At 52.2% G+C, this 24,499-nt stretch overlaps 1 protein-coding gene, 1 long non-coding RNA gene and 1 other non-coding gene across 12 annotated transcripts in view; 1 reads left to right on the top strand and 2 right to left on the bottom strand.

Annotated features, from left to right (window-relative positions):
- The window catches only part of LOC144323215 (uncharacterized), a 19,341-nt gene extending 15,603 nt beyond the window's left edge, over window positions 1-3,738 (bottom strand). The window contains exon 1 of the long non-coding RNA XR_013388673.1: window positions 3,435-3,738. This is a non-coding gene — a long non-coding RNA (uncharacterized LOC144323215). The remainder of the gene's footprint in view (window positions 1-3,434) is intronic.
- Window positions 2,009-2,090, bottom strand: TRNAS-CGA (transfer RNA serine (anticodon CGA)). Its single transcript has one exon. It is a non-coding gene; the product is annotated as a tRNA-Ser (tRNA).
- SMARCC2 (SWI/SNF related BAF chromatin remodeling complex subunit C2) lies at window positions 2,724-24,499 on the top strand. 10 transcript variants are annotated; one of them, XM_077913350.1, is made up of 30 exons: window positions 2,724-2,897; window positions 4,649-4,768; window positions 5,759-5,844; window positions 6,304-6,385; window positions 6,487-6,579; window positions 7,565-7,634; window positions 7,870-7,939; window positions 8,898-8,973; window positions 9,955-10,086; window positions 10,192-10,307; window positions 10,677-10,801; window positions 12,017-12,076; window positions 12,194-12,231; window positions 12,518-12,648; window positions 12,939-13,010; window positions 15,998-16,111; window positions 16,573-16,726; window positions 17,417-17,509; window positions 17,745-17,861; window positions 17,959-18,021; window positions 18,364-18,622; window positions 18,841-19,002; window positions 19,261-19,325; window positions 19,493-19,628; window positions 19,708-19,874; window positions 20,902-21,036; window positions 22,047-22,428; window positions 22,734-22,817; window positions 23,094-23,159; window positions 23,697-24,499. In XM_077913350.1, the coding sequence occupies exons 1-30, from the start codon at window positions 2,787-2,789 to the stop codon at window positions 23,771-23,773; spliced, it is 3,456 nt and encodes a 1,151-aa protein (XP_077769476.1). In that variant the 5' UTR covers window positions 2,724-2,786; the 3' UTR covers window positions 23,774-24,499. The 10 variants fall into 10 exon arrangements, with proteins under 10 accessions (XP_077769476.1, XP_077769475.1, XP_077769470.1 ...); XM_077913349.1 differs by having other exon boundaries at window positions 17,742-17,861; XM_077913344.1 differs by having other exon boundaries at window positions 22,734-23,159.

Genomic DNA, 24,499 nt, shown 5'->3' with positions numbered 1-24,499 from the left:
CCTGGAGTCTGTTCGTTCAGTACGCATTTGATCGTATTTGCGAATAAAGGCCTAGCAAAGGGAATACGAGCAAAAACAAAATACACAGTCCTGACTCTCAGGAAGCATATAGCCCAGTCTGAGTGAAGGCTTAAATAAATGTATATATAACTGCTCTTAAAAAAAACACATTTACTCAACAAAGTTTTGTTTTTGTTTTGTTTTTTTAATTGAGCGTCTTATATGTGCCAAGAGTTGATATTCCACTGGGGAAGAAAGAGTTCACAATAGATGATTAGGATATGGTGGGTGACAAGTGATCAAAGACTTCCTAGGAAAACAGACATTGATGTGTGGATTGGAGGCTGAGTAGAAGGTGAGGATGAGAAAGATTGTTTCAGGCAGAGAACAGCATGAACACAGACAAATCCTATACCAGGAACTAAAAGAATGCCAGTGGATGGAAAGTAGTGAGTAGGGGAAGAATGGCGCGTGGAAAGGGACCAGGTCATGAAACAAAGCAGCCATGGGAAGATTCAAGTTCTCCGGCTACAACTGGATGCCCTAGTGCAGCTTTACATACATTAACTCATGTGGTTTCACTACTTTCCTAATGACTCCAGCAAGTGATCAGTCTAGCCTGCACTCACCCTGAGAAAAGTGAACAGATTTAAGACCTATTTAAGAAGCAGAATACGGATTCCTGGGTGGCTCAGTTAAGCGTCTGCCTTCAGCTGAGGTCGTGATTTCCGGTACTTGGGATGGAGCCCCCTGTGTTGAGCTCCCTGCTCCATAGGGAGTCTGCTTCTCCCTTTCCCTCTCCCTCTGTGATCTCCCCCACTCTTGCTCTCCAATAAATAAAGTCTTAAAATACTTTTTAAATTAGTTCTTGCAGGGCAGCCCCTGGTGGCGCAGCGGTTTAGCGCCGCCTGCAGTCCAGGGCGTGATCTTGGGGTCCTAGGATCGAGTCCCACGTCGGGCTCTCTGCATGGAGCCTGCTTCTCCCTCTGCCTGTGTCTCTATGAATAAATAAATAAAATCTTTAAAATAAAATAAATTAGTTCTTGCAGCGGTGTGTCAAAGGAGATGTCTTGCATGCGACCTAGTCCATGGTGGCGGTAGAATGATGGGTTCCAGCTGAAGTAATCAAGAGCCTTAAGAGGAAGGATAAAAAGATGTGCAGGATGGGAAGTGATAGATGATGGAGGTGCTGGGGTGGGAAGGAGACAGTGGTGAGGATGATCTCAGGGTAAGAAAGTGGGAAACTGCAAGGTACAGATGCATAGAAAGCTCTTGAACTACTTAAGTAAATGTGAATTACTCTTGAGCTCCCTGATCCTTCTTGGAGAAGATGATGCTGTGCAAGAAATGAAACACCAAAAGAACATCCCCAACAAGTATCATTCCCCTCTAACCTCTAACCGGGGGAGAACAGGAGGGTTAGAGGTTAAAGAGGGAATTAATTCCCTAGCTTGGTTAATACACGGAGAATTTAGAACAGTACTTGGCACATAAGGAGCATTCGGTAAAAACACACATTCGGGGTGTTCTCTGCCGCGCTCCAGCTCCAGCTCGGGCTGCAGTGTTGACGTTCCAACAGGCTGTCCTCCTAGCCCTGGAAACACCGAGAGGCGCCTCCTCACATCAAATGAGACCATGCCTTTTCTTGGGGCTCAATTACAACCAGACTTCCGGTCATGAAATCCAGAGGTGCCCTCTTTTCCTGGAAACTCTAGTTTTGAGTATCCTAGCACAACAGGCATCCACATTTCCAAAAACCTAACCCTTCTTCAAATCCTTTGCCATTCGTTTCCCCAAGAATGAAAACGTGCGCCAAAGCTCTCAGACCCGAAGCCGCAGGACGCGGCAAGTGCCTTGCGTCTGGGCAGACCGGCAGCTGTGCGAGGGCAGGCTTCCCTCGCTCACCTGCATCCCGCCCGGTCGTGGGGAGACCTCGGGCCGAAGGGGAGTGCGCGAGGGGCACGGGCGCGGGGCCCCTCGACGCCTCCTGAGCGAGAAAAAAAGCGGCCGTCACGAACAGGATTCGAACCTGTGCGGGGAAACCCCATTGGATTTCGAGTCCAACGCCTTAACCACTCGGCCACCGTGACTCCCCAGACCGCGCTCCGCCGCGCGCTTACAGGAGGGGCCGCGCCCCCGGGCCCCCCGCCTCCACGGCGCTCCGAGGACAGCCGGGCGGCCCCCGGAGGGCCCGGCGGACGGGGGTGGCCCTCCCCGGGAGGACGGGTCTCCCAGGCGCCGGCGAGGCCTGCGGGGGGCCAGCTGGGGGCAGCGGCCGGCCGGGGCGGCGGGGGGCGGCCGAGGGCTCCTCGGGTCACCGCGGCAGGGGGCTGGCCGGGCGTGGGGGGCTCGGGCGATGGGAGCAAGGCGCTTCCTGGGCAGGGGGCCGGGGTGCCCGGGCCGTGCGGGCTCGGGGACTGGGAGCGCGGGGCAGGGCCGGCCTGGCTCCCCGGAGGGCAGGGCCGGGGGGCCCTCCGGCGTCCGCTTGGGGCGGGTGGGCGGCCCCCCGCGCCCTGGGCTGAGAGGCCGCGGGAGGAGAGGCTTCGCGCCGGGGAGGCCGCGGGGGAGGCCGCCGGGGAGGCCGCCGGGTGCGCCCCGCGTCGGGAGCCGCGCCGCCGCCGTGGCCGAGCGGCCGGCAGGGGGCGCTGCGCGGGCCGGGCCGGCCCAGGCGGCGGGAGGCGGCGGCCGCGGCGGCGGGAGGCGGCGGGAGGCGGGCGGAGGAGGAGGCGGAGGAGGCGGGAGCTGAGCGGCGCGGGGCGGGCGGCGGCGGGCCCGAGCCCGAGAAGATGGCGGTGCGGAAGAAGGACGGCGGCCCCAACGTGAAGTACTACGAGGCCGCGGACACCGTGACCCAGTTCGACAACGTGAGGCTCTGGCTCGGCAAGAACTACAAGAAGGTACGCGGGCAGGGCCGCGCGGCCGGGGGCGGGACAAAGGCCGCGGCCGCCCGCGCCCCCCGCGGCCCCCGCGCCCCCGTTTCTCGCCGCCGCGCGGCGAGTCCCGGCGCCGACCGCCCCCGCCCGGGGCCACAGCCCTGCGGGCCCTTCCGGGAGAGGCGGCGGGGGGCGGACGCGGCGCCGGATGCCCCCGGCCCAGCCCGCCCGCCGGAGCTGCCCCGAGCCGGGCCGGCGGCGCTGAGGCCTCCGCGGGCTTTGTGTCCGCCCGGGAGGCGGTGGGAGCGGGCGGGTAAACAGGCGCCGGGCAGGCCGGGCCCGCGGGCGGCAGCGCCCCCCCACCTGCCCCCGCCGCCCGCCCCACGGGAGCCGGGAGCTCGCAGCCCCGGGCACAGCCTCCTGCCGCCTCACAATGGAGCCCCCGGCCGCTGGCCTCGCACCGCTCGGGTCCGGGGCGCCGGGCCCAGGACGCTGCTGCCTCAGCCCCCGTCCGCGCCTGCAGGTGACAAGCGGCTGAACAAAGGGCTCAGAAAGCCTTACCTGACTTTCCGTCGAACCTCCCCCGGCGCTGTCTTTGTCTCGGGGCCCGGCCGAGAGGGCCGTCCGCCCCGGCTGCGCCCGCGGACAGCTCGGCCTCCGCCCCGCGCCGCCCGGTGGGAGGCTCGCCGTCGGCCCGGCTCTTCCTGCCCAGCTCCGCAGCCTGTCAGGAGCTGCCGGGCGCTTAGGAGTCCGCCCCCCGGCCCGGCCGCGGCCCTTCCCCCGCGGCTCCTGACAACCAGCGGCCGGGCCGGGGGCGCCTGCACCCCAGCGCGAGGCCTCGGCTCCCAGGCCTCCACCTTTGACCTTCCGGAAGGTCCGGAAGGGAGATGAGCGGGGGCTTAGTCTCTGGCCGGGGGGCGGGGGGGGGATGGGGGGGCTGACGGCCCTTTGTCGCTTACCCTCTGGTGCGAGGCGCTCTCTACATCTCCCACTGAGAGGAGCGCTGGTCTCTGTGACTAGGGTTGAGGAAGCAGGGGTCAAAAGGTAAAGAGAAAGTTAGCCTCCTGGCTCAGATTTAAATTAGAACAGGAGGCTAGGATACTAGGTAGCGGCACATGGAAATGCGTGAGAAGGCCCGGGGTTGCTTGTCTCAGATACTGTTTCCTCAGAAAGCATCAATGTTTTCTTGCTCTTCCTCACCAGGCTGGGTAGGAGCTGGTCCTTGCCCCCTCGAAGGCGTTTGTGCCCAGTTCCTAGCAGAAGCAGAAGGCCCGGCTGGCACTCTCCGTCTGTTTGGCGTGCCTCACTTCCTTGCACCTTTCTTATTAGGCTATGTTGCAGGGGGAGTCTCGGCCTCCACAAAGTTACCCCCAAGAAATACACTGTGGTCTGGCTTAGAGCCTCAAAGATACTGCTTCCTTTGCCTGCATTTACTGAACCTTCAGGATCTTACCGCCCTCAGTGCTGTTGACTAGAAATCAGGATCCTACAACTAACAACCAGTTTCAGAACGTAGCTGACAAGTAGGAAGCCCCACTTGCCTCCAGCACCGGCTGCTGGCAGGCTGGGTTGGGGGCAGCAGAATTTCAGCTTCCGGTGAGGGGCTTAGATGCCTTCCCTTCTGCCATTTTCTTTATAGAAACTAGACATGTGGGGGAAGGAGACACTATTTTTTCCACCCCAGATGCTTCCAGGGCCCCTTGGGAAAAAATAAGGGAGATAGTGGACAGTTTGTCTGAGGTCTACTTCTCTTCCGTTTGCCTCTGTTTCCCCAGTATATACAAGCTGAACCACCTACCAACAAGTCCTTGTCTAGCCTGGTTGTACAGTTGCTACAGTTTCAGGAAGAAGTTTTTGGCAAACATGTCAGCAATGCGCCGCTCACTAAACTGCCGGTGAGTGCAAATGCAAGGGGATGAATCCTCCAAACTGGAGAGGGAACTGTGGGGTTTTTGTAAATCTCATACTTTTGGAGATGTGGGTAATTGCCTGTTATCCCCATTCCTGGTCAGGGCGTTACTGGCTTGCCTTGGTCCCCAATTTACTCCTCCCTTTGTCTTAGTAATACTTGGTGCAGCGAGGTGCACCTGACTGGCTGAGTCGCTGCAGTGTGCTACTCTTGATCTGGGGGTTGTGAATTTGGTGTTGCGTGTAGAGACTTCTTAAAATCTCTGTTCTTCTTAAAAAAGAAAAAAAAAACTTTATTCAACAGGTTATATCAGAGTGTCTGAGCTCGTACATGAAACTCTTGTGGCATGGTTGAAAGGGTACAAGATTGGGATTTGCATTGGCTTGTGTTCAAATCCTGGCTCTGCCACTTGGTATCTCTGTGATCTTGGGCAAGCCATTTAAACCTTTTAAGTGTCTGTTTTTCATCTCTAGATGGGAATAATATCTCTACCTTGTAGGGTTTCTGTAATGGTCAATGAGGTGACCCAGTAAGTACGTGGCACAAGATGGGGCTTTGTGAATACTGGTTTTTTTCTTTCCCCCTTCTTCCAGGCCACGTGATACTGTGGCATAAGGGTTAAAGAATTCCACCTTTGGGGGCACCTGGGTGGTTCAGTCGGTTGGGCCTCCCAACTCGATTTTGGCTGAGATCTCGAACTCAGGGCTATGGGATCGAGCCCTGCATGGGGCTCCGTGCTCAGCGAGGTGTCTGCTTAAGACTCTCTCCCCCTCTGCCCCTCCCCCCTGCACAGTGTTTTTTTTTTTTTTTTTCTCTCTCCCTTTCTCTTAAATAAATAGAGAAATCTTAAAAAAACATGAAAAAGAATTCCAGCTTTGAGAGAGATTAGTTCAGCATGGGATTTTGTGGAAGGATTGTTAATAAGAGAATTTAGGATATAACTCTCACATACTACTTTCCTATCTCAATTTTGTAGATCAAATGTTTCCTAGATTTCAAAGCAGGAGGCTCCCTGTGCCACATACTTGCAGCTGCCTACAAATTCAAGAGTGACCAGGGATGGTGAGATGCCTACTTCTCTATGCTTCTTACATTAGAGGGGACTCCCCCTTTATGATTCCCTGGGTCTTTCTGGAGGTGGGAGAGCATAGGTAGACATCCTTGCAAGTCTCTTGCTTTGCTAGGTCAGTAACCTTGACTTGCTAGGTCAGAAGAGTGGCTGAGTGTCAGAGCCAAAATAGTTTCCAAGAGTGAGTGAGCATGTATGTATATGTGCATCAGTGTGTGTATTGTAGAGGAAAGGGGATTCTTAGGTTGGCATCTCAAGCTTTTCTTCGTCCTTTCAGACTAAGTACAAAGTGATTCATGGAGTTGAGATTAGTGAACCCAAGATCCCAGGCCATTTTGGCAACAGTTGCGGGCAAGACTGCTTCCTGATTTCCCATGTTAAAAAGTCACATACCCTAACCTCATCTTCAGATCTGATCTATACCACTCACTAGATTATTGCCTCTTCTCAAGGCGGCGTTATGATTTCCAGAATCCATCACGCATGGACCGCAACGTGGAAATGTTCATGACCATTGAGAAGTCCTTGGTGCAGGTAATAGTCAAGAACCTCTGCGGTCCGTCTCCTTTCCCTCAGTGAAAATCCAAAATATGCTTTCCCCATGATCCTATCCCATCTATTTCTTCTCCCCACAGAATAACTGCCTGTCTCGACCTAACATTTTTCTCTGCCCGGAAATTGAACCCAAACTGCTAGGGAAATTAAAGGACATTATCAAGAGACACCAGGTGAGTGGGTGTGTGAGAAGTTTTGGAAACTCCATGCTTCTTTTCCTGATGTTTTCTGTACAATAAGCAATCTTTAGATGACATGTTTTGTACTGCAGAGGCTGCTCTGCCTACTTGGAAAAAGATTAAAGCCTTGAGCCTCTCTTTCTCAGTTCACTTTTCCCATTTCCCGGTCTTGACAGGTTTGGATTACTATTCCTAGAGACTGCATTGGCCTGAGGGTGAGGAAAGCCAGAGATTTCCTGATTTCAGAGAAATGAAACCTTTACTCTAGAACTCTGTAATAACAAGCAGATGCCATTGCTAGGGACATACAGTCAGCTTTACATTTCCCATGTGCAGATTATCTTTTCAGAGGATTTTTAGAGCAACTTTTAGTTCTTTAATTTTTCTTCATTATTAGCAGTATCCCAGCTATTTCCCTCTGCCTCTCAGCTAGTATGTGCTTAAAAAATGCAAATTGGGGGCAGCCCCGGTGGCGCAGCGGTTTAACGCCGCCTGCAGCCCGGGGTGTGATCCTGGAGACCCAGGATCGAGTCCCACATTGGGCTCCCTGCATGGAGCCTGCTTCTCCCTCTGCCTGTGTCTCTGCCTCTCTCTTCGCTCTCTATGAATAAATAAATAAATAAATCTTAAAAAAAAAAAAATGCAAATTGGGATCCCTGGGTGGCGCAGCGGTTTGGCGCCTGCCTTTGGCCCAGGGCGCGATCCTGGAGACCCGGGATCGAATCCCACGTCGGGCTCCCAGTGCATGGAGCCTGCTTCTCCCTCTGCCTATGTCTCTGCCTCTCTCTCTCTCTCTCTCTGTGTGAGTATCATAAATAAATAAAATTAAAAAAAAAAGAATGCAAATTAACTTAAATACCATTCTGAGCAAAATATGATTAGGAAGGCCAGTCTGTGGCTAAATCTTATTTTGGCTTATTTACACCTGTGAGTAATTCAGAGGGAACTGTGTTTACCTGCTTTTCCTTGTGCCATCCAGGGAACAGTCACTGAGGATAAGAACAATGCCTCCCATGTTGTGTATCCTGTCCCAGGAAACCTGGAAGAAGGTAAGAGACCTGAGTTTTCCTGGCCTCTGCAGTGGATGGCTTGGACTAGGACCGGGGGACTATTCAGCCCCCGCACACTGCCTGGGCTTCTCCTCTCTCCTTTGAACCCTGAGCCCTCCCACTGCCATATGTTTCTATTTCCAGGTCCCTGGCTGCAACATGAGTTATGAACAGTTAGTTACCTTTTGTGTATCCCTTTAGCTTATATCTCTCCTTGTTCTGTCTCTATCCCCAGAGGAATGGGTACGACCGGTCATGAAGCGGGATAAGCAGGTTCTTCTGCACTGGGGCTACTACCCTGACAGGTGAGGATAGGGTCCTGGGGCAGGTTTGAGTACAGAAACCAGACCGAGAAGCCCTAGAACGTCTAGCAAAGCAAGCAGGCAGTCTTTGGGGGTTATTTTTAGGTCTGTTTTGTTGGGGGTTGTTTTGTTTTGTTTTGTTTTGTTTTGTTTTGTTTTGTTTTGTTTTGTTTTGTTTGTTCTCCTCCTCTCCATCATGAGAATCTGTCTTGGGAGAGGTTTAGACTTATAGATGAGGATTAAGCTAAAAGGATGGGGGCTTTATGTGTGAAATGATTATTCCAGTGTTATCTGCGATAAGTAAATGTTAGAAACAATCTAAATGTCTTTAACAGTGGGAAAATGTTTTAGCAATTTATGTATCTATTCAGTGGATTAGTATGGAGCCATACTAATAGAAATACATGCAATAGAAATAACATGGAAAAAAAGAAATGACTGGATAATTTATAGAAAATGTTAAATGCAAGTTGTGAAATAACATAGTAACATTGGAATTATGTAAAAACAAAATTGTAGGGGCACCTGGGTGGCTCAGTGGTTGAGCATGTGCCTTTGGTTCAGGTCATGATCCCGGGGTCCCGGGATCGAGTGCCACATCGGGCTCCCTGCAAGGAGTCTGCTTCTGTCTCCGCCTCTCTCTCTCTGTCTCTCATTAATAAATTAAAAAATTGTACAGGAAAAATTTACTGGAAAAAATATATATACCAAATAGTTGTGTTGGGCTGATTCTTTTTTTTTCTTTCTTTCTTTCTTTCTTTCTTTCTTTTTTTTTTTTTTTTTGGAATTGTTTTTTATTCATAATGGAAAAAAACCCGATGTTAATAGGAAAAACAATCATACCAAAAAATAACCCAACAACCCAATGCTTTTTATAAATGGAAAAGGTAAAAGATTTGTACTTTACTATTCTACAATTCCATCCCATTGATCCCATTTCACGCTCAATTTCCCATGGCAGTTATGACACGTGGATCCCAGCCAGTGAAATTGAAGCATCTGTGGAAGATGCTCCAACTCCTGAGAAACCTAGGAAGGTGAGCATTTCTTGCCCCCTGACCCCAAAACGTATTCCAGGGGGTACCTGGCTGGCTCAGTTGGTAGAGCATGCAACTGTTGATCGTGGGGTTGTAAATTTGAGCCCTGTGTTGTGTGTAGATGTTACTTAAAAATAAAATCTTTTTAGGGGTGCCTGAGTGGCTCAGTCAGTTAAGTGTCTGCCTTTGGCTCAGGTCATGATCTCTGTATCCTGGGACCCAGCCACCTGTGGGGCTCCCTGCTCAGTAGGGAGCCTGCTTCTCCCTCTCCTTCTCCTTCTGCCCCTACCCCCTGCTCATACTGGCTCTCTGCCCTTTCTAATAAATAAATAAAGTTTCTTCAAGAAGTTTAGAGTTTACATCAAAACTTTATAGTTGGGGGATCCTTGGGTGGCTCAGCGGTTTGGTGCCTGCCTTTGGCCCAGGGCACGATCCTGGAGTCCCGGGATCAAGTCCCACGTTGGGCTCCTGGTGTGGAGCCTGCTTCTCCCTCCTCCTGTGTCTCTGCCTCTCTCTGCTTCTCCCTCCTCCTGTGTCTCTGCCCCCCCCCTCATAAATAAACAAATAAATAAATAAATCTTAAAAAAAAAAACTTTATAGTTAAAAAATAATAATAAAATAAAATCTTAAAAAAAAAAAAAAAAAAGATGTATACTGGGACCAGACCACTCCTTGGAGGTCAAGCACAGGCTCTTGTCTCCTTCAGCTCTTCTCTTAAGGGCCCCCAGACAGGGGCACCTGGGTGGCTCAGTTGATTGGATGTCTGCTTTCAGCTCAGTTCATGATCCCAGGGTGCTGGGATTGAGCCTGGCATCAGGCTCCCTGCTTAGCGGGGAGCCTGCTCCTCCCTCCCACTTGTGCTCTCTCTTACACTCGCAATTGCTCTCTCAGATAAATAAACAAGATCTTATAAAGGGGGGACCCACAGACAGCTGTGGCTTTCAGGCTTCTCTCCAGCACAGTCTGCCTTTTGTACTTCAGGTTCATGCAAAGTGGATTCTGGACACAGACACTTTCAATGAATGGATGAATGAGGAAGACTATGAAGTAAATGATGATAAAAGCCCTGTCTCCCGCCGAAAGAAGATTTCAGCCAAGACTCTGACGGATGAGGTGAAACTTCCTCCTCTTTCTTCCCTGATCCCTTAGCACAAGCATGGGGATAAGTCTTCAGTGGGGATTGTTGGCTGACATTCACTCCAATTCTCCAACCTGCAGGTGAACAGCCCAGATTCAGATCGACGGGACAAGAAGGGGGGCAACTATAAAAAGAGGAAGCGCTCCCCCTCTCCTTCACCAACCCCAGAAGCTAAGAAGAAAAATGCCAAGAAAGGGTATGCCAGCCGCTACCCTGCCCCACCTTCACCATTCTCTCCATGTTGAAGGAAGGAAGGATAGACTCCTTCCTGTGACTACCTGGCCCTGACTGGGGTCGGCCTTGCTCCTGTAGGTGTCCTGAGAGGGAGGGTGAGGTCTTCTTTAGCTGCCCACTTGTTAGTTCTAGTTGCAGCCACTAGTGACCTCAGAGTGACATCTTCAAGGGAAGACCTTTGCACTTCCCTGTCCTCTGTAGTGATGCATGTCTATGCATGCTTAGCTCCCCCTTGGGGATTCTCTCTTGCTTTACTCCCCTTGAACCTCAGCTTCCAGGGACTCCTTGCTTAAGGGTGACCAGGTTAGCTTTCATTACCTTTCCTCCCCAGTCCCTCAACACCTTACACCAAGTCAAAGCGTGGGCACAGAGAGGAGGAGCAAGAAGACCTGACAAAGGACATGGATGAGCCTTCACCAGTCCCCAATGTAGAGGAGGTGACGTTACCTAAGACAGGTACGGGCCACACCAAGCTTCGGGGACCTACCTTCCCAGAGGGCTGATTTCCCAGGCCGAGCTCCGGGTCTTGAGGATCTGGCCCTTCAATTTAGCTGTTTATTAAAATTATTCTCAACATGGGCAGTCCTCTGACTTGAGCCACATCTGAGTTGTGTACTGTGCTTGTACCTGACAGTAGTTGTTTCTGAACTGTTTTTGATCACTTACCCCCTTCAGTAAAGTATTTGATCACAGATTATTATTATTATTATTTTTAAAGGTTTTATTTACTTATTCATGAGAGACACAGAGAGAGAGAGGTAGAGACACAGGCAGAGGGAGAAGCAGGCTCCACAAAGGGAGCCCGATGTGGGACTCGATCCCAGGACCCCGGGATCATGACCAGAGCCGAAGGCAGATGCTCAACCACTGAGCCACCTGGGTGCCTCTTGAGCATGAGTTATATATGTGCTGCTGTACCGTTGCTTTAGGAACATCGTGAGACACATGCAAGCATTATCTAAAAAATGGGAAAATGTAAAGGATAAACTGAAAAAAACAAATATAAAGAGAAGTTCTGCTATTCTCTACCTGTATTCCACTGGACCATCTCTTGCCGTCCTGTGTGAGAACCCCACTTTGGAGACCATTGCTTTGCAATGATAGAGAGTTGTATAGCTGCAAAGGTGGACTGCGATCTGTATTCCATAGACGCTCCGATGTCAAGGAGTGTATTTCAGGGGTTGCGGTGGGGGCTACTGAGAGAGAGGAGTGCTGGCCTCAACCCCCTTCATCAATCACGGCGGCTCTCTTCCATATTCGTGTTTTCTCCTGAGCTGTTGTGTACGGATTCGGTTAAGAGAAGCCCCCTTGCTTTCAAAAATGTTGGCGATCCAACCAGTCCTCTCCAGAGTGATTTGGTCAGACTCTGTCTCAATCCATTAAGAGTTCACAGACACACAGATGGAGATAAGAGGGGCCTGTTAGAGACAGGAATGCTTGATGAGTGTCCGTAGAGTGGAAGATGCTTCTGTATAGGAAGAGTTAAGTGACCGTTTGGCAGGGGAAGGAGGGAAAGTGGCAGTTGAGTTTCAAGCCCCAGAATGACTGTGCCTGGAGGGAGTTACCGAACCCTTTTTGTGATCAGAGATCTCTTAGAATTGTTAAAGGTGGAGAGTTAAAGAGTTGATTCGGGCAGACCCTGTCTGATAAAATGACTCTCTCTCCTGGCAGTCAACACTAAGAAGGATTCAGAGTCTGCCCCGGTCAAAGGAGGCACCATGACTGACCTGGGTAAGGAGAGGAGGCTCTGCGGCCCGCTTCCCCTAGCCTGCCACGGCTTTTCAGAGGGCAGGACTCTTGCTGCTGCTCTGGAGGCTCCACTCCTGATTTGCTCACTCTCTCTTTCAGATGAACAGGAGGATGAAAGCATGGAGACCACGGGCAAGGTGGAGCCAGTTTAGAGAGGCCCTCTCTACCTCTCTATGGGATTCGGATTTGCGCTTCTAAAGTTCCTTCTACCCAGAACTTTCTACTGCCTAGGGTTTTCCCACCTTAGTCTAGTTTTAGCTGTTGTTCAGAACTCAAAACTCTGACCCTTTCTAGGTCTTGGGGCCCTTAACAGTCCATTCCCATGGCATCATTAGTTCCCACTTTCCCGGGGTGTGGGAGAAGCAGAGGGTTGCCAGGGGCAAAATGGGAATGCTGAGTGTCCAGCGGCCTCCATACTTTTAGGATGAGGATGAAAACAGTATGGGGAATAAGGGGGAGCAGACGAAGAATCCGGACCTGCACGAGGACAACGTGACTGAGCAGACCCACCACATCATCATTCCCAGCTACGCTGCCTGGTTTGACTATAATAGGTACTCTTGCTCTGACTTCTCACTGCATCCCTATTTCTCTGCCTCCTGAGGCCAACATGTTGTTCCCCTTCTGTCTCCAAATAAATTATTTCTTCATCAACCAGGTAGACTGGGATACGCTTCAGTGTTGGCGGAGCTTCTGGTCTCCTTGAGTCTTACCGCCCTGTGGGGGGTTCTCCCCAGGGAAGGGAGAACTGCCGTGTCCTCCCTCCCTTCTAGGCTTTTCCCTCTCTTTGAGGCTCCCGTCTCTGCTCGGGCGCCTTCTGAATCTACTCTGTCTTCTCTTGCAGTGTTCATGCCATTGAGCGGAGGGCTCTCCCCGAGTTCTTTAACGGCAAGAACAAGTCCAAGACCCCGGAAATGTAAGGAGATCTCAGCTCATGACTCTTTCTCCCTCCCGTCCCTGATCACCCTTCCTGACCCAGCAGGATTCAGTTTAGCAAATATTTCTTGAGCTCTCCGATGAGCTAGGCATTGTGCTACTCTCACAAAGATGTGATCTCTCCCACGGGCAGCCCCAGCCCAGCACTGTGGCCACAGTAGAATGCTCTCTTGGATTTGCCTGGGGGCAGGATTAAGCATGGTCTTCTGTCCAAAATGGGTACCTGCTCTGATGCCTCCATCTGCTATTGATGCCTCAATAGAGGACAGAGCCTGCCAATCCATAAATAAATGAGGTATCTAGAATGCAGATGTCCCTAGCATAAATAATAGCTTTGACTAAAATGTAAATGGCCATGCTAGTCCCAGAGAGTAGATTTTAGTAGAAAAACAGGAGGAGTCATGAAGATGCAAGACTTGGAGTGAAGGGATGGAGAAGGCTCCCTGGAGAGAAGTGTTCTGTTTCTCTGTTTCTAAGAAGTGTGGGCTTAGGGTTTAGAAGTCTTTGTCATCTTCAAAATGTTGCCTCAAGCCAAACCTGTTTGGCTTTGGATGAGTCTTGGCAATCTTCTATGGTTAGGGATGCTCCAGGATAAATATCAGAATGAAAAGAGTGAGAAAGAGTTGATGCCCCTGAGAACTGAACAAGCTTGCTTCCCAGCTGTTCCTCAGCTTCCCCCTCTCTGGGGCCATCTTGCCATCCCACCATGCTTCTTTCTCTGTAGCCTGGTAGGGTTCTCTCCTCTTCCCCGGGGAAAGCAGTATGTATGAAGAAGCCTCACTCTCTCCAGAGGAAAAGGGAATAATGAACTGGTGACAGGAATTCAACATGGTCTGTAGGCAGGGTTGGATCTGGAACTGTTCTATACTTCGTTCTCTTGACGTAAGATAGTAAATAGTGATAATTGCCTGCGTTGACTGAAAGTTTACTATCTCCTGGACACCATACCAAGTATCTTACAGGCATTGACTAATCTTCACATCAGCTTTAGAGGTACATCCTCTTATCCTCTCCAGTTTACTGATTAGGAAACTGAGATACAGAGAGGTTAAGCCACTTGATTAAGGTCACCCAGCCAGTGAATAGAAAAACCAGGATCTGACTTTTTTTTTTTTTTTTTTATTCATGAGAGACAGAGAGAGGCAGAGACACAGGCAGAGGGAGAAGCAGACTCCATGCAGGGAGCCCGACATGGGACTCTATCCCAGGTCTCGAGGATCATGCCCTGGGCTGAAGGAGGGCCTAAACCACTAAGCCATCCAGGCTGCCCAGGATCTGACTTCTTTAGACTGGTTCATGTCCTCAAACTTTATGCTATACCACACAATAGCCACCATTTGCTGAGCTCCTAAAGTGTGCCTGGCACTGTACTAGACTAGATCTTTCTAGTCCTCAGCAGACACTCCATGGTACAGATTAGGAGACTGAGGTTCAAAAAATGTAAGTAACTTGCTCAAGGCCACCATGGTAGAACTGGGATTTGAACTTAGATCTTTTCCACCTTCAAAACCTATATTCTAGGGGGGCCTGGGTGGCTCAGTTAAGCACCCGACTTTTAATTTCAGCTCAGGTCATGATCACAGGGTTGTGAGATCGAGCCTGGCATCAGCCTCTGCAGTGGGCATGGAGCTTACTTAAGATTCTCTCTCTCCCTTGGGGACCTGGGTGGCTCAATCGGTTGAGCATCCGACTTGTGATTTCAGCTCACGTCATGATTTCATGGGTCGTGGGATCAACCCCCAGTTTGAGCTCCATGCTCAGTGGGGAATTGGCTTGAGATTCTCTCCCTCTGCCCCTCACACCACTCACATGTGCTCGCTCTGTCAAATAAATAGATCTTTAAAAAAAAAAAAAAAAAGATTCTAAAAAAAGACAAAAAAGATTCTTGGGGCACGTGGGTGGCTGTTGGTTAAGTGGCTGCCTTCGGCTCAGGTAATGATCCCAGGGACCTGGCATTGAGCCCTGCATTGCACTCCCTGCTCAGCAAGGTCCTGCTTCTCCTTCTCCTTCTCCTTCTACCTCTCTCCCTGCTTGTGCTTTCTTGCTCTCTCTCTAATAAATAAATAAAATCTTTAAAAAAAAAAAAAAAAAGGGACATCTGGGTAGCTTAGTGGTTGAGTGTCTGCCTTTGGCTCAGGGCATGATCCCAGGATCCGGGATCGGGTCCGGCATCAGGCTTCCTGCATGGAGCCTACTTCTGCCTCTGCCTGTGTCTCTGCCTCTCTCTGTGTGTCTCTCATGAAGACACATTTTTTTTTTAAGATTTTATTTATTTACTCATGAGAGAGAGAAAGAGAAACAAAGACAGGCTGAGGGAGAAGCAGGCTCCACGCAGGGAGCCTAACGTGGGACTCAATCTCCAGGATCAGGCTCCCAGCCGAAGGCGGCGCTAAACCGCTGAGCCACCAGGGCTGCCCTCTTAAAAAAAAGTCTTAAAAAGATTCTTCTCCTGCCCTTCGCCCGTGCACACTCTCTCTCCAATAAAAACATAAATAAATAAATATAAATATATATGTGTATATATTTTTTTCTTTTTTAATGAGCTCCACATCCAGTGTGGGACTTACTTAAAAAACAAAAAAACATTCCTTATAGCACATCGTGCTGACTAGTTGGATGCAGGGATAAAGACATCCCCTTAACACTGGCTTTTGGAAATAAGGGCACCTTTTCTTGCGTTTTGGCTGCTTGTTCAAAAGTTGGATGAAACTTACCCAAGTATAGCCAGGGAGACAATTCATTTAACTAAGAAGACCCCATCAAGGAAAACAGGGCAATGTTTGAACCCCTTGCATCTATCTAGCACATGTAGACCCGCAGTGTTTTCTGAGGCAGACGATCCACTCTGTTCTCTTCACAGAGTGGTTCACACAGGAGGAACCATCACCTCTTCTATCACTTTTCCTACCCTTCAGTCCTCAGCCGACTTATTTTCCTTCCTCTCACCTCTCTGTCTCTCCCCCCAAGCTACCTGGCTTATAGAAACTTCATGATTGACACTTACCGGCTGAACCCCCAAGAGTATCTCACCTCCACTGCCTGCCGTAGGAACCTGGCTGGTGATGTCTGTGCCATCATGAGGTGGGTCTGCAGCTGAGGGGACGGGGGTACGTAAGAATGCCTGCCACGGATGTCTTTTGGCGTAAGGGGAGCTTCCAGCAAAGAGCATAGGGGAACAAGTAGGGAAAAAAAACACCTCTAGAGAAAGGCGCGGTTCACACTCAGGGCATGTGTGACTTGCGAGAATGGTAGTGGCCTTCTCTGGTGTGTGGAAGAAAGAAGGAGTGTGTCTGTAGTTGAAAAATCCCGGTTCAATTTTCCTGGCTCTCCAGGAAGAGATGTTTACTAGATGGGTGGATATGGAGAGAGGTCTTGACTGGAAATGGAGGCCTGGGTGTCACTGGCACTTAGCGAGTGAGAGGAGGTGGGATTTGCCAGGGAGTAGAATGAGCAGAGAAGAGAGCTGGGGAAAGAGCTTTACACCCCACCTCTGCCCCTCTCTGGCTGCCCTGTGTGACGCTGTCTCCCCTCTTTCCTGCCAGGGTCCATGCCTTCCTAGAGCAGTGGGGTCTCATTAACTACCAGGTGGATGCCGAGAGTCGACCGACCCCGATGGGGCCTCCGCCCACCTCTCATTTCCATGTCTTGGCAGACACACCATCGGGGCTGGTGCCTCTGCAGCCCAAGACCCCGCAGGTAGGGTGAGGGGCTGTGGGGGCGGGGGCGGGGGTACTGGGAAAAACTGGGCTTCTTCGGACTTTTCTTTTTCTGGTTTTTTAGGGTAATGGTTCAGGAGTGTTTTGAGGCTTCTTCCTTTTCCATGGGATGCAAAGGGCCACAGGAATCAGCCCCGTGTGTTTAGCACCCTCTCTCAGCCTCTGTACCTAAGACTGCGAGGACTTGCTGAGAGAGAAGAGATGCTCCTGGTCCTCGAGTAGCAGACAGGCCAGCGTAGGGCATGGAGCAGTTAGGGAAAAATGGCTTAAAACTAAGTTGCATGAAATTTTTTAACTTTGTCGTGTTTCCAACTTTTTTTTTTCATTTTTGCCTCAAACTATTATCACTTCCATTTTTTTTTCCACTTCCATTCCATACATTACAAAGCTTAAGAGGAGACAGATTACGTGGCTTGCCCAGGGTCACAGAGTACCAAATCTAGGATTAGAACCTAATTGTCCAGCTCCTAAAGGAACTTACAAAGTTTTACATGAATACCAATGGGGATCATGCCAGCTATAGATCTAACTGATCATTAAGGGAACATGGAACCGTGGCATGAGTGCCCCCAGAGCTTGCAGGCCGCCCAGCATTTGGTCTTGAGGCCTCCAGGGCCTCGGCCTGGTCATTTTCTGCCCAGCCTCCATGACGCCAAGCTCTGTCCCCCAGGGCCGCCAGGTTGATGCTGATACCAAGGCTGGGCGAAAGGGCAAAGAGCTGGATGACCTGGTGCCAGAGACGGCTAAGGGCAAGCCAGAGCTGGTAGGTGGGGTGTAGACCCCGCTGGGCTTCTTATTTGCCCCTTTATTGGGGGGCCCCTGCCCGGGAAGAAGAGACGTGAGAGCAGAGGAGCTACAGCAGTGAGGGAGGAAGCCCCACCCAGCGGTGTCCCTGGCTTTGGGAAAGAAGCTCCTTCTGTCTGTTTTCTCTCTCTGTCGGCCTCTGGCGCACATGGTCACCCGGACTCACCTCTTTCTTTCCCCTCCACAAATAGCAGACCTCTGCTTCCCAGCAAATGCTCAACTTCCCTGACAAAGGCAAAGAGAAGCCAGCAGACATGCAGAACTTCGGGCTGCGCACAGACATGTACACAAGGAAGAACGTCCCCTCCAAGGTACGGAGGGGGAGGTGCGGGCTGACTTCAGCGCTGGAGTGTCCTTGTCCCACAGGAGCCAGGGCTCCTGCCTCTGACCCGCCCGTTTCTCCTGCAGAGCAAAGCTGCAGCCAGTGCCACTAGAGAGTGGACGGAGCAAGAGACCCTGCTACTCCTGGAGGTAATTGGGGCAAGGGAAAGAGGGTTTTCCATGACAACAGAAGTGGCCAGGGTGCCAGCCGCGCTCATGAGTGGGGAGAGCGTGATCTCATCCCCAGTCTTTCTCTTCCCTGATGCCGGCCGCACCTGCCCCGGGGAACAGCTCCCGGCCAGGCATTTGGGCCATTTCATTAACTCCATATCCTTTCGTAGTGCTACTTGGAGATTCCCCTGGGACCCAGCAGAATCCACAAATACCACAACCAGAGAGCTTTGAAGCCCGCTACCCTTAGTAGGATGGGGGGAGTTGACCTTCAAGGAAAGTGGCTAAGTAAGGAAGTTATGTCTCCACCACTACCACCAGGCACTGGAAATGTACAAAGATGACTGGAACAAAGTGTCAGAACACGTGGGAAGCCGCACGCAGGATGAGTGCATCTTGCATTTTCTTCGTCTTCCCATTGAAGACCCGTACCTGGAGGACTCGGAGGCCTCCCTGGGCCCCCTGGCCTACCAGCCTATCCCCTTCAGTCAGTCAGGCAACCCTGTTATGAGCACTGTTGCCTTCCTGGCTTCTGTCGTCGATCCTCGAGTCGCCTCTGCTGCTGCGAAGTCGGCCCTAGGTAATGTGAAGGGGTCCCAGCCTCTGTAGTTTTGGTTTGAAAGGCCCTCGAGTGTGGCTGCCCTACTGGCACTGTCTGCTGCTGGTGTCAGCGCAGGCACCTGTCTAGCTCCACGCCGGTCTAGATGAAGAGACGGGCTTCTGAGACAGCTTCCACAGGGACAGCCAGACCTGCCCGCCCGCCCCTGCCCCCAGCCTTGTCCTCTCTGCACCTTGCAGAAGAGTTCTCCAAGATGAAGGAAGAAGTACCCACAGCCTTGGTAGAGGCCCATGTTCGGAAAGTGGAAGAAGCCGCCAAAGTGACGGGCAAGGCCGACCCAGCCTTCGGTCTGGAGAGCAGTGGGATCGCGGGGACCACCTCCGATGAGCCCGAGCGGATCGGTGAGGCCTGGCAGGGTCCCGGATCTCTCTCCTTTTGCCAAGAGCCCGAGCCATCCCGGGACCCTCCCTGCCTTGGGTCATCCTCAGAGCACGAGATGAATGGGGAGAATCGGCAGGGCTTGTATTTCCCTCGGGACCCCGCCTTTGGGACCGTGGCTCTCTGCTAAGATCTTGGCTAGGAGAGCAGGCTTTTGGAAAAGTTTTACAGAGACGGACTCTGTAGCAGACATTTCCCATTTTCTCTTCCCCCGGGCCCAGAGGAGAGCGGGACTGATGAGGCACGGGCGGAGGGCCAGGCCACAGAGGAGAAGAAGGAGCCCAAGGTATAGGGAATGAGCGGGAATGGGCTGGGCTGTGAGGCTGGGGCATGGGGCGCGGGGAGGGGAGGCCGAGTGCCTCCCCAGTAGGAGGTGGGAGTTCACCTCCCAGTCTGGCCCTGTGTGTACCAGCTACCCTGACACCGGCTACTTTTCTTTCACCGGGATGTCAGGAACCCCGAGAAGGAGGTGGGGCTACTGAAGAAGAAACAAAGGAGAAGATCAGCGAGGTCCCCAAGAAGGATGAAGAGAGAGGGAAACAAGGCGACAGTGAGAAGGAGTCAGAGAAGAGTGATGGGGACCCCATAGGTGAGCCTCCCGCCTGGTGCTTGGTGTCCAGGGAAGAGAAGTGGGCTGCCGGCCTAACCCCACCTTCTTCCTGGCCCAGTTGACCCCGACAAGGAGAAGGAACCAAAGGAAGGGCAGGAGGAAGTGCTGAAGGACATGGTGGAGTCAGAGGGGGAGAGGAAGACGAAGGTGGAGCGGGACATCGGCGAGGGCAACCTCTCTACTGCCGCCGCCGCCGCCCTGGCCGCCGCCGCAGTGAAGGCCAAGGTGAGGTCCAGGGGCCCAGAAGACCCCCAGGGAAGGCACTGCCTCTTCTCTGATCTCACTTCTCCTGCGGGAAATTTTTCTGTGCTCCTCATTTCCATAACGCTGGCCCATTTCCTTCTCATTTTGATCCCAAGAGGGAGAGTTGGTTGTCTCTTCTCGAAGCTTTTTAAAGCATGCATTTATTTGTTTGTTTGTTTATTTATTTGTTTGTTTATGATAGTCACATAGAGAGAGAGAGAGAGGCAGAGACACAGGCAGAGGGAGAAGCAGGCTCCATGCACCGGGAGCCCGACGTGGGATTCGATCCCGGGTCTCCAGGATCGCGCCCTGGGCCGAAGGCAGGCACCAAACCGCTGAGCCACCCAGGGATCCCCTTTTTAAAGCTTTTTACCATTAGGCCTGTGTCTATCCTCTAATTATTTGACCTTATCTTTTGCCACTCTCTCTTTTTTCATGTTCTTTTAAGAATAAGAAGTCTTTGCTACTCTGTGGGTTGTGACCACAGCAAGTTCATTCTTTCTTTTTTTTTTCTTTTTTTTAAAGATTTTTATTTATTTATTCACAAGAGACACAGAGAGGCAGAGACACAGGCAGAGGGAGAAGTAGGCTCCCCACAGTGAGCCTGATGTGGGACTCAGTCCTGGGTCCCAGGATCACGCCCTGGGCCAAAGGCAGGTGCTCAGCCACTGAACTACCCGGGCGCCCCCAACAAGTTCTTTTTTTTTTTTTAAAGATTTATTTATTTATTTATTTATTTATTTATTTAATTTATGATAGACAGAGAGAAAGTCAGAGACACAGGAGGAGGGAGAAGCAGGCTCCATGCCAGGAGCCTGACGTGGGACTCGATTCCAGGACTCCAGGATCGCGCCCTGGGCCAAAGGCAGGCGCTAAACCGCTGAGCCACCCAGGGATCCCCCCAGCAAGTTCTTTCTTAAAACCTGTCAGCCTCACCCTACAGCTCTCTCCCGGACTTGTCTCCCCTGGGGCCCTCCGGCTCATCTGCCGCCCTCCCCGCCTTCCCTAGCACCTGGCCGCTGTGGAGGAGAGGAAGATCAAATCGCTGGTGGCCCTGCTGGTGGAGACCCAGATGAAAAAGTTGGAGATCAAACTCCGGCACTTTGAAGAGTTGGAGACGATCATGGACCGGGAGCGAGAGGCAGTGAGTAGCAATCCCTGGGGGCCAGTGCAGCCCAGGACCACAGCCTGACACTGGGCCAGGCCTTGGTTGAGGACGGGCGTAAACAGCAGTGGAGAAAGCCTGAGAGTGGCAGAGCTTCGTGGCGGAGGGGCAGGAGGATCCAGCCCTGGGCAGTTAAGGACAAGTGGCTCATAGGGGAAGCCTGGAGCCCGAGGTCCCACACGATGTTGGCATCATGGGGCAGAGATTCTAGTTGGTTTTTTGATTGCCTCAGGTCCAGGTCCTTGAGCAGTGTTTGGCCCATCGTAGACTCTTGGTAAATAAGTATTCGTCGAGTGATCGAGCAGGTTTAAGGGATGATGAGAGGGAAGGGGCTCCAGATCCAGGAGGTGAACAGGAAAGGGTATAGAATGGACATGGTATTGAACCATTTTGGCTTTGAGATGATACAAAAAGAAATGTAAGACAGGGATCCTAGCAGAACCTACCGCTTAACCGGAGACCCCGATATCCAGTATGGAGGCGTCAAGAACAGTGAATGCTTAAAGTAGCTGACAAATTCAGATTAAAAGTCCTGAGAGATAATGAAATAAAGGCAAAGCTCGGAGGCCACAGAGTTGATCTGGGATGGCTTCCTACGCTTGGTAAGCATTTTGCCAATTTTGAGGAAAGAAGAGACCATGAGCTGACATTAGGAACGGGAAGCATTTTCCCAGTGAAAATCATGACCGATTTCGAGCTTTGGAGCTGAAATGAGTCAGGGCTCCCACTAGATGAACTCCACCGCAGTGAGAAGCCACACGGGCAGCTGGACACTGCGGTGGGGATTCTGGAGCGGAGGGGGCAGGGCAGGGCCCCCGGGAAGGCCAAGCCCAAGATCTTCCCCCTTGGGAAGGCCGAGCCCAAGGTCCCCCTTGCTGCAGGGAACTGCCAGAATGAGAGGTAGGGTTTGTCGGGACGGAGAAGGCGGTGGGGCGTTTGCCTTCGTGGGCTTCTGCACGTGGGTAACGGTCCCCACTTGGCACCGGCAGCTGGAGTATCAGAGGCAGCAGCTCCTGGCAGATAGACAAGCCTTCCACATGGAGCAGCTGAAGTATGCCGAGATGAGGGCCCGGCAGCAGCACTTCCAGCAAATGCACCAACAGCAGCAGCAGCCACCGCCAGCTCTGCCCCCGGGCTCCCAGCCTGTCCCACCCACCGGCACTGCTGGGCCGCCCACGGTTCACAGCCTGGCCATGGCTCCGGCCTCCGTGGCCCCCGCTCCTGCTGGCAGTGGGGCCCCCCCCGGAAGCTTGGGCCCCTCTGAACAGATTGGGCAGGCAGGGTCAGCCGTGGGGCCACAGCAGCAGCAACCAGCTGGAGCCCCCCAGCCTGGGGCAGTCCCACCAGGGGTTCCCCCCCCTGGACCCCATGGTAAGTGACGGCTTCTGGAACTCCTGCTGACCAGGGGGCCCCCGGTGAATGTTTGGATTCCCTCTTGAAAGGGATATGTGACAGGACGAGATTTCTACAGATGGGCTCTCCTCCCTTCTACCCCTGAACCAACAGGGCTCCCTCCCCACATCCAAATCTTTGAGTCTCATCCAAGGCTTTACCGCTTACTCTCTTGTCAGGGAAGGTGGTGCTGAGGAGTGGCTAGGTGATCCTTGCTAGCACAATGAGTCGGTAAGGGAGATCTTACGCCTCTAACCCTCTTGACCTCTTCTCTTTGCTCCCAGGCCCCTCACCGTTCCCCAACCAACAAACTCCTCCCGCAATGATGCCAGGGGCAGTGCCAGGCAGCGGGCACCCAGGCGTGGCGGGTAATGCTCCTTTGGGTTTGCCTTTTGGCATGCCGCCTCCTCCTCCTCCTGCTCCATCCATCATCCCATTTGGTAGTCTAGCCGACTCCATCAGTATTAACCTGCCCCCTCCTCCTAACCTGCATGGGCATCACCACCATCTCCCGTTTGCCCCGGGCACTCTCCCCCCACCTAACCTGCCTGTGTCCATGGCGAACCCTCTACATCCTAACCTGCCGGCGACCACCACCATGCCATCTTCCTTGCCTCTCGGGCCGGGGCTCGGATCCGCCGCAGCCCAGAGCCCTGCCATTGTGGCAGCTGTTCAGGGCAACCTCCTGCCCAGTGCCAGCCCACTGCCAGGTGAGAAGGGTCCTGGAGGGGAAGAGGGTGAGGGAGAGGGGTCCACATGGAGGGATGGGGGTCAGCTAGGGGAAGGGCTTAGGTCATAGAACTTCCACAATCCTTTTTGAACGCTCTGGTAAATTAGAACACAGGGGGAAGGGCCTCTCTGGCTGTCCTCCACCATTCCCCACCCTGGCAGCTGCCACCTCTGGGATGACGTTGGGGCCTTTCACTGGTGGGTCACGGAGGAGTCCTAAGGCACAGCGTCTCAGTTGTAAACTTGAAAAACAGCTACCTGTCTGCATGATGATTGGCATCCCCTTTGCTTGTTCCTATCACGTTCAAATGCCCCATTTAGAGAGTTCCCTTGGGGGCAGGAGGATTGTGGGTATTTCCGTCTGCCCAGTGTGAGGTGGGAGAGGGTTTTGGGGAAAGGCTCCCTCGGTCACCTACCCACCCATTGCATGCCATGCCCAGTTCTGTTCGTCTGTGGTGGCCTGGGTCTGGATCCCTCTCCTGCTCACCCTAGCTGATTCATCTTCCTTTTCTCCACAGACCCAGGTACCCCTCTGCCTCCAGACCCCACGGCCCCGAGCCCAGGCACAGTCACCCCTGTGCCACCTCCACAGTGAGGAGCCAGCCAGACATCTCTCTCCCTCACCCCCTATGGAGATCAAGGTTCCAGGAACAGCCCTCTCCCCACCACTGGGACCCTTCCCCAGCCTGGAGAGTTCATCACTACGTAAGGAAAGCTCTTCCTGCCCCTCCAAAGCCCCCATCATGCCTGTCAGAGGCATGCATTTTTATATCGGATTATTCACGGACTTCTGTTTAAAAGATGTTTCTAATGTCTGGGAGAGAGGATAGGATTGGGGATGCTGCCCTCAAAGGGCTGGGGAAAGGTGTTTATACAAGGTTCTAATTAACCACTTTTAAGGGTGCACCCCCTCAAAACTACTGCATTTTTTATGGATGAAAAAAAAAATGAAGCCCTTTAAAGAAGTAGAGAGATAAAAAAGCAACATTGGAGCTCCCTCCACCCACTAAAAAAAAAAAAAAAAAAAAAAAAATTCCAACTTTTACATTTTTTGGAGGAGGGAGGTGACAGGAAAGGGGAACTAAGGTTCTGGGAGAGCTCTGGGGATAGAGTAGGGTGCAGAGTCTGTCTCCTCCAGCCCTTCATTAGTAACCGAATCCACTCCCCAACCCCATCAGCCACCCCATCTCCGGTTTGTTCCTACTAATCTCTCCTGTGCTTCCTCAGTGTTGCTGTTTTAGGTCACCCCAACTCAGCCAATGACCCCTTCCCCCCCCCCAAATGTCAGTTTTGTGTTTTTAAAAGTCACCTGCGTAGTTGA

This window comes from Canis aureus, chromosome 11 (assembly GCF_053574225.1).
Source record: "Canis aureus isolate CA01 chromosome 11, VMU_Caureus_v.1.0, whole genome shotgun sequence".
Taxonomy (NCBI): Eukaryota; Metazoa; Chordata; class Mammalia; order Carnivora; family Canidae; genus Canis; species Canis aureus.
Note: the sequence above shows the minus strand (reverse complement) of the source record. Positions and strands in the feature narration are given on the sequence as shown.